The sequence below is a fragment of the Orycteropus afer genome, unplaced genomic scaffold, assembly GCF_000298275.1.
Source record: "Orycteropus afer afer isolate SDZICR_OR568_19922 unplaced genomic scaffold, OryAfe1.0 scaffold00152, whole genome shotgun sequence".
NCBI classification, from domain to species: domain Eukaryota; kingdom Metazoa; phylum Chordata; class Mammalia; order Tubulidentata; family Orycteropodidae; genus Orycteropus; species Orycteropus afer.
In genome coordinates, this window is record NW_006921739.1 from 3,873,330 (window position 1) to 3,882,672 (window position 9,343).

General features: G+C 38.2%; 1 protein-coding gene across 1 annotated transcript in view; it reads left to right on the forward strand.

The window, feature by feature from the left end:
• Window positions 1-9,343, forward strand: part of CLCA2 (chloride channel accessory 2) — a 43,279-nt gene that overhangs the window by 31,193 nt on the left and 2,743 nt on the right. The window contains exon 13 of the mRNA XM_007946196.2: window positions 3,804-4,037. Within this exon, the coding sequence (XP_007944387.2) occupies window positions 3,804-4,037 (234 nt within the window). The remainder of the gene's footprint in view (window positions 1-3,803; window positions 4,038-9,343) is intronic.

Here is a 9,343-nt window from a genome sequence, read left to right on the forward strand (position 1 = left end):
AAACCACATCATTAATATCAAACACAAGTAAAATTTTGCAGAAGATAATTCAAGAATGATTGCAGCAGTATATTGACAGGAATTCAAGCCAACTTCAGAAGAGCACATGGTATGAGGAATATCATTGCTAATGTCAGATGGATCTGGGTGAAAGCAAAGAATACCAGAAAAATGTTTTCCTGTGCTTTATTGACTATGCAAAGGCTTTTGACTGTGTGGTTCATAACAAATTATGGATAACATTATGAAGAATGGGAATTCCAGAACACTTCACTGTGTTCATGAGGAACCTATACATAGATCAGGAGGCTATTGTTCAAACAGGACAAAGGGATACTGCATGGTTTAAAATCAGGAAGGTGTGTGTCAGGGTTGTATTCTTTTACCATACTTATTCAATCTGTATGCTAAGCAAATAATACAGGAAGCTGGGCTATAAGAAGAACGTGGCATAAGTATTGGAGAAAGACTCATTAAAAACCTGCAACATGCTAATGACACAACCTTGTTTGCTGAGACTGAAGAGGACTTGAAGCACTTACTGATGAAGATCAAAGACTAGCGTTCAGTATGGATTACAGCTCAACATAAAGAAAACAAAAATGCTCACAATAAGCAACATCATGACGAACGGAGAAAAGACTGAAGTTATCAAGAACTTCATTTTATTTGGATCTAAAATCAACACTTATGGAAGCAGCAGTCAAAAAAATCAAATGATGTATGCATTGAGCATATCTGCTGCAAAAAACCTCTTTAAAGTGTTAAACAGCAAAAATGTTACTTTGAAGACTAAGGTGAGCCTGACCTAAGTTACAGTATTTTCGATCATCTCATATGCATGTGAGAACTGGACAATGGATAAGGAAGACCACGGAAGGATTGATGCATTTGAATTGTGCTATTCGCAAAGCATATGAATGTACCATGGATTGCTAAAAGAAAAAACAAATTTTTCTTGGAGGAAGTATGGCCAGAATACTCCTTGGAAGTGAGAATGACCATACTTAATCTCTCATACTTTGGTCGTGGTGTCAAAAGGGACAAGCCCCTGGAAATAGATAACATGCTTGGTAAAGTAGTGGGTCAGTTAAAAAGGTGAAGCCCCTCAACCAGATGGATTGACACAGTGGCTGGAACAATGGACTCAAACATAGCAATGATTGTGAGGGTGGAGCAGGACCAGCCACTTTTTTGTTATTTATACATGAGGTTATGTAGAGTATGAGTCAAAGCCGATTTGACAGCACCTACCAACAATAGAGAAATAAGAGCAATAATATTCAACTGTGTTTTAATCTGTATACCTCACATAAACCAAAAAAAAAACAAACTCATTGTCATCGAGTCGGATCTGACTCATAGTGACCCCTCCATGGGTTTCCGAAGCGATATCACTATGGAAGTAGATTGCCCAACCTTCCTTCCAAGAAGTGACTGGTGGGTTTAAACTACCAGGCTTCTGGTTAAAAGTCAAATGGCTTAGGCACTAAGCCACCAGAGCTCCTCCTATATCTCATATAGGCCCTTAATAACAGAAATAACAGAAAATGAAAAATTAGGTTTCCCTGGTAAACATAACATTCACTTCAGCAGCTCATTTTCAGGTGAGTGCACACCTCATTGAAAAATGGGTGCTGTTCTATTTTCACACCATCAAATGCACAGACACAGGCAAATCAGTTTCCTTCTTCTCCTTCCCAAAGCCAATGTCTCCACTGGCTCTCATCCCAACCTCTCATCCTGGGGCCTTCAGAGATCTCCTGTGCATGTTCCTGCTCTGCTAGAGCCCTCTGGACAGCATTCAAACATGTTTTGTTACCTCCATACTTAAAAATAAATCTTTGTTGTACATCTGTCTGCCATCTATTACAGCCCAGTTCCTTGAAATTAATCTAAACCTACTGACTGTACTTTCTCACCTCCAGTTTATTCCTCACTCCAGTTTAGTCCAGCTCACTACAATCTGACTTCTGTCCAAATCACTCCACTAGACTTTCTTTTACCACATGGCCATTTCACTCATTACCAGTGACCACCCTTTTGATAAATCAAAAGGACATGTTTAGTCCTCATTTCACTTGACTTCAACAGTATTCAACACAGCTGATTCCTTACTCGTTTGCTGTTTCCTTGTTTCCAAGATGCCACACTCTCCTGATTGCCTCTTATTCTCTGGTAATTTTTTTGTCAGACTCTTTTTCCAGTTTCTCCTGCTATATCAGACTCTAAATGTTAGCAATTCTCAGAAATCATGCTAACTTTCTCTCTCTATTGTTTGAAATCTCACTGCCTGGGTTTGAAAACCAGATCTTTCACTTATTAGCTGTGGAAGTCAGGCAAGTCACTTAGTTTCTGTGTGTTTCAGTTTCATCATCTATAAAATGGGGATAATACTTATCCCCTTCTCATAGCATTACTGGGAAGATTAAATAGGTTGATACATATAAGGCACTTAGAAAAGTCTGTGGCACATAACAGGCACCCAATTAATGCTATTTATCATCACTGTTAAAATGATTATTATTAGGTAATCTTATCAATCTTGGTTTTAATATCATCTCTATGTCCATAACTTCTAAATCCATAACTTCAAAATGATTAAATCTAGATAAAACTTTTTTTGAGCTTAAAACCCTTATCTAATTGGCTCCTTGACATGTTCATTTAGATGTTTTACAGGAATCTCAAACCCTATATCTTACATTTTTAATCTCCTTTCCCTCAGCCCGCTTCTCCTACCAAATTGCTCATTTTAGAAACCTGGGGACTCTTTCTTTTTTAATAACTTTCCCTCCTTTACTGTTCCATATTCAAATCCATCCAGCTTTTGCAGATTTTATATCCACAATACATCTCCAAGTGCCCACTTTTTGCCTCACCTCCCCACTCTTACCCAATCCAAGCTGCCAGCCATCTTCTCTCCTCTGGACTCTTGCAATGGATGTCTAAGTGGACTTGTTGCTTGCTGTGCTTTAATCTGTTCTCTATCAAGCAGCCAGAGTGACCTTGTTAGAAAAAAAAAATACAATCATGTCATTCCCCTGCTTCCCCATAACATATACAATTAAAATCTAAAACCACTGCAATGGCCTACAAGGTCCTGCATGAACTTCTTTTTCCTATCTCATTTCAAACTGCTCACTTCCTTGCTTTAGTTTTTCTAATAAGGAAAGTTCTTCTGCACATCAAGATTCTCTAGTAGCATAGTGCCTGAAGCACTTGACTGCAACCAAAAGGCTGGCGGTTCAAACCCACCAGTCACTCCTTGGAAGGAACGTTGGCAATCTACTTCCATAGTGATACCACCTCAGAAACCCAAGGAGGAATCACTATGAGTCGGGTCTGACTCCACGGCACATAACAACAACAACAGCATTCCCTCTGCCTGGGTATCTAACCTCTTCTCTTTACCTGGCTGACCTACTCACCCTTTGGGAAACCTTTAAATGTTACTGGAAAGATCAGCCTTGCTGCAGCTCTAAATGTACCCATGTTCTTTTCTTTCATAACACCCTGTCTTTTTACCTTGTTATTCTTATTACAGTTTGTGAATATGTGTTTATTAATATGACTATAAATTTTATGAGGGCTAGGTTCTATTTTGCCCATAATGCAGCACATGACTTCAATAAATATTTATTGAATGAATAAGTATTTATTGAATAAACAAACTCAGTCATTCTAAAGATAGAAAAGAAAAAAAGAGTTTTTAAAAAATTCTCAATTATCTGTCAAGAACAAGTTAAGCTATTCAGGAGATGTTAATTGCTACTTTGGCTATTCTTTCTTTTCTATCTCAGGTAATATTCAGATGAATCCTCCAAGAAAATCAATGGGCAGGAGTGAGGAGGAGCAAAATGGGGGCTTCAGCCGAGTAAGCTCAGGGGGTTCCTTTTCAGTGCTGGCAGTTCCACTTGGTCCCCATCCTGATGTGTTCCCACCATGCAAAATTATTGACTTGGAGGCTGTAAAATTGGAAGATGAGGTGACTCTATCTTGGACAGCACCTGGAGAAGACTTTGACCAGGGCCAGGGTAAGTTCACTGGTTTCATTAACTAGAGTTCCAGGAGATAGTACTCCTAATAACTATGCTAGGGGTCAGTTGGGTAACAATAGATTTGAGGCTTAGAGCTGAGAATGTTGCAAAGGTTTGTCATGGAAAGCTTTGTGTTGCTGGTATGTTGTAGCTTGGATTTCTTCTTTCAATACCTTTGGTTCTTGATCATATGCTACCTCCTGAAATAGTTGAATATCAACCAATTCTATTTGGTAGAGTGAGTCTGTGTATCCTTTGATCTTTTTTTGATGCTTCCTACATCATTCAAAATTTTGCCCATAGAGTCTTTCAATATTGCAATTCAAGGCTTGAATTTTTTCTGCAATTTTTTCAGCTTGAGAAGTGTTGAGCGTGTTCTTCCCTTTTGATTTTCTAATTCCAGGTCTTTTTGCACATTTCAGCATATTTTACTTTGTTGTCTCGAGCCACCCTTTGAAGTCTTCAGTTCAACTTTTTTATTTCAACATTTTTTCATTTCACTTTAGCTACTGTGGTAGTTAAAATGTGTCAATTTGGCTTGGCCTGGTTTTGAGTGGTTGGGCAGCTAGATGTAGTTATTCCCAATGATAAGACTGGTAATCAACTATATGGTAGAATCTATTATGAGCACCTGAGTAGCTGCCTTAGGGAGGTGATCTGTTTCCAGTATATAAGAAGCAGCTTTGAGGAAGGTCTCTAGCTTTTGGCACATCTAGACCCTGCATTTGGCTGAGTCTTCATCTCAGTGGCCTACCATGTTGTCTGTTAATCTTGGGACTGTTCATGGACTTGAATTAGTGGCCTGGCATGTTGCTTGATAATTTTGAGACTGTGCCATTTTACTTGTAGATCTTGGATTTGTCAGCCACTGCAGCCAGCAGCTCTGTGAGTTAAAAGAATCCTCCAGCTTCAGTGGGCCAGGAGCAAGAGGCAGAGCTGAAGCTCAAGGTTGAGGAGGGCCTTCACCCAACCTCTAGAGCCACCACTTCCAATTCAGACTTTCAACCTCCAAAACTTAAGAGAATAAATCCCTGTTCGTTAAAGCCACCCATTTGTGCTATGTCTATCATAGCAGCACTAGAGAACCAAAACAGCTATTCTCTTTTCAACAGCAATTTTTAGAGTCTCTTCTGACATCCATTTTGATTTTCTCTTCTTTTCCTGTCTTTTTAATGATTTTTTACTTTCTTCATGTATGATGTTCCTGAAATCATCCCACAACTCATCTGGTCTTCAGTCATTGGTGTTCAATACATCAAATCTATTCTTCAGATGGTCTCTAAATTCAGGTGGAATGTATTCACAGTTGTATTTTGGCTCTTATTTTAATTTTTTTCAGCTTCAGCTTGAACTTGCACAGTCAGCTTCTGGCCTTGTTTTGACTGATAATATTGAGTTTCTCCATCAGCCACTCCTTGGAAGGAAGATGGGGCAATCTACTTCCATAGTGATACTGCCTCAGAAACCCAAGGAGGGGTCGCTATGAGTCGGGTCCGACTCAATGGCACACAACAACAACAACAACTACATTCCACAGATGTGGTTGATCTGATTCCTGTGTACTCCATCTGGTGAAATCCATGTGTATAGTCACCATTTATGTTGTTGAAAAGAGGTATTTGCAAAAAATAAGTTGTTGGTCTTGCAAAATTCTATCATGCAACCTAAAGCATAATTTCTATCACCAACACCATATTTTCCTACTACTGGTGCATCTTCTTTGTTTCCAACTTTTGCATTCCATTCACCAGTAATTATCAATACATCTTGTTTGCATGTTTGCTCCATTTCAGACTACAGAAGTTAGTAAAATCTTCAATTTCTTCATCTTTTCTTTGGTGGTTTGTGCATAACTTTGAATAATAGTCATATTAACTGTTCTTCCTTGTAGGCATATAGATAATAACCTATCACTGACAGCATTGTACTTCAGGATAGATCTTGAAATGTTCTTTTTGACAACGAGTGTGATATCATTCCTCTTCAATCTGTCATTCCTGGCACACTAGATCATATGATTGTGTGATTCAAAATGGCCAAATACCAGTCCATTTCAACTAATACCTAGGATATCAATCTTTATGCATTCCATTTTGTTTTTTATAATATCCAGTTTTCCTAGATTCATACTTCGTACCTTCCATATTCCAATTTTTAATGCATGTTTGCAGCTGTTTCTTCCCATTTTGAGTTGTGCCTCATCAACAAATGAAGCTCCTGGAACGTTTACTCTAACCACGTCATTAAGGTTGACTCTACTTTGAGGAGGCAGCTGGCTCTTCCTCAGTTATATTTTGAGTGCCTTCCAACTTGAGGGGCTCATCTTCTGGCACTATATCAAACAATGTTTTAGGTCTCTTCAAAAAGTTTTCCAGTAATATATGAGACAGTGTTTCACTGCTATTCATAAGATTATCAGAAACTGGTAGCCCTGTCTTTCTTCCTAGTCTTAATCCAGAAGCTCTTCTGAAACCTGTCCACTATGGGTGACCCTGCTGGTATTTGAAATACCAGTGGTATAGCCTTCAGCCTCACAGCAACACACAAGCCATCACCATATGACAAGCTGACAGACAAGTGGTACTAGTGGTTGTTAATGGTTTGCTAGTGACTAAGTGGTTACATTTTGGGCTGCTAAACTCAGAAAAAAAGGGTTAGCAATTTGGTCCCATAAAGATTACAGCCTAGAAAACGCAATGGGGCAATTCTACTTTGTCATATTGATTTATTATGAGTCAGAACTTACTTGACAGCACACAACAATAAAAATGGCTTGAAAACAAGAAATACAACAAAATGGGACTATAGAATTGGTATCACTATGGCATTAATATAGGAAATGGAGAGACTTTGACATCTTCATTCTATGTCCTTGATGACCAAGGTGATTGAAGTAGATTAAGTTTATTATAAAGTCAGTAACTCATATCACAAAACACATGTGGGGGAGATTTTTTGATCTGAAATTAAGCTTCTGCAATCACTCAGTCATGACTGATTTGATTACTCAGCAATGACAAAATTGACCAATTAGTCATGTACAGATCAGTAAGTCTGCTCTGACAAAACCTTGTAACCAATAAAAACTCCAAACTGTATTATTTAGAAAAATATGATTGATTGATAAATTCAAGCATAAAGGTTATTTTGCTTTGGCAGCCTTCTCCAAAGGTGCTTCACTCTAATTACTTCAGAAATAGAAATCTCACTATTGAAACCTATTAGTTTGGAAACTGTTCAAAATATAGTCACCAAAATATTTTAAATTTTATTAGGACTTGAGTGTTCTATGACTAAACTAAATTCATACTTAGAAGTTTCTCTGTTCCTTATTACATTCATTTTAGTCATTTACATAACAATGATATTATTAAAATAGGTTAATACCATATGTGACTTTCTTCTTTACATCCAGTGATTATTTGTTAATTTATTATTTATATTTTATTTTAAAATCGGCAATATACTCACATGATTTAAAAACCAAGGCAATATGAAGAAAATCAAAACAATAAAACCCTTGCCCCACTGACTCAAAATTTTGCTGTTGTATAACAGTAATTTTTCTTAACTTATCACAGTTTACTATGCATGAATTAATGTACCATTTCACACATAATGTAAAAATCTTTCAACACTGTAATTCAATTTACTCCTCTTCTATTCTGTAGTCTTGCTATCATATATTTTACTTCTACATTTGTTATAAGCCTCACAATGTCTTGTTATCATTATTGTTTTGAACAACCAATTGTTTTTTAAGAAAATTTTAAGAGGGAAAAATGTCTTTTTAAGTTTTCACATAGTCACCATTTCTAGTCCTCTTCCTTCCTTCCTGTAGACCTGAATTTTTATCTAGCATCTTTTCCCTGTCATTTAAGGGTCTTTTGGGAGAAATTCTCTCACCATTAACTTATTATAAAATGTCTTCATTTCACCTTAATTTGTGAAAGATATTTTCACCAGATAAAGAATTCTAGTGTAGTGCCTAAGGCACTTGACTGCTAACCAGAAAGCTGGTGGTTCAAATCCACCAGCCAGTCCTTGGAAGGAAGGTTGGGCAATCTACTTCTGTAGTGATATTGCCTCAGAAACCCAAGGAGGGGTCACTATGAGTCGGGTCCGACTCAACGGCACATAACAACAACAGCAACAATAACAAAGAATTCTAGGTCAACAGAACTTTATTTCAGCACTTTAAAGATACTATTCTGTCATCTGATTTTCATTTCTTTTTCTGATGAGAAATCCGCTATCATTATTGTTTCCTGAGTGTTCTGGTTACCTAGTGCAGCTCTGACAAGAATATACCACAAATGGGATGGCTTGAACAAACAGGAGTCTGGAGGCTTTAAATCCAAGTTCCAAGTGCCAGGCTCTAGGGGCTGGGTGAAAGCCTCTCAACCTTGGGCTTCAGCTCTGCCTCCTGCTCCCGGTCCAATGAAGCTGGAGGCTTGTCTTCACACAGGCAGCTGCTGGCTGCTGAGGCTGACAAGCCCAAGGTTGACAAGTAAAAAGACACAGTCCCAATGTTATCAAACTACATGGCAGGCCATTAATTCAAGTCCATTGAAAGTCCCAAGGTTGGCAGAGCATGGCAGGCTGCTGAACAACCACACAGCTACATGCAGGGTTCAAGCGTGCCATAAGCTACATACCATTCCCAAAGGCTTCTCCTCATACACAGGACATATACAGCAGACTATGTCCCTAAGGCAGCTACTCAGCTGCTCACAGTAGATTCTACCATGGAGTTGATTACCAGTCTCATCATGGGGAATACTACATCCAGCTGCCCAGCCACTCAACCAGGCCCAGCCAAGTTGACAAGCAAATTTAAGTATCACACTGAGTATAAAGTTTCTTTTTCCCTGTAGCTGCTTTAAACTATTTTTCTTTATATTTGGTTTTATCTTTGGATTTGTGATGTGCCTGAATAGTGTGGTTTTCTACATATTTACTATTTGTGGGCTTGCTGAGCTTTCTGGATATTTGGATTGTTCTTTGTGATGATTTTGGAAGTTTTAAATCAATATATCTTCAAAAAGTTTCTTTCTCCTTCCCTTCCTGGAAAAAAATAATAAATTTATTATAATATGGTATATATGTATATAAAACCAAAAACCAAACTCACTGCCATAGAGTTGGATCTGACTCATAGCGACCCCTCCTTTGGTTTCCAAGGCAGTATCACTACAGAAGTAGATTGCCCAACCTTTCTCCTTTCTTCCAAGGACTGGCTGGTGGGTTTGAACCACCAGCCTTCTGATTAGCAGTCAAATGCCTTAGGCACTGCGCTACCA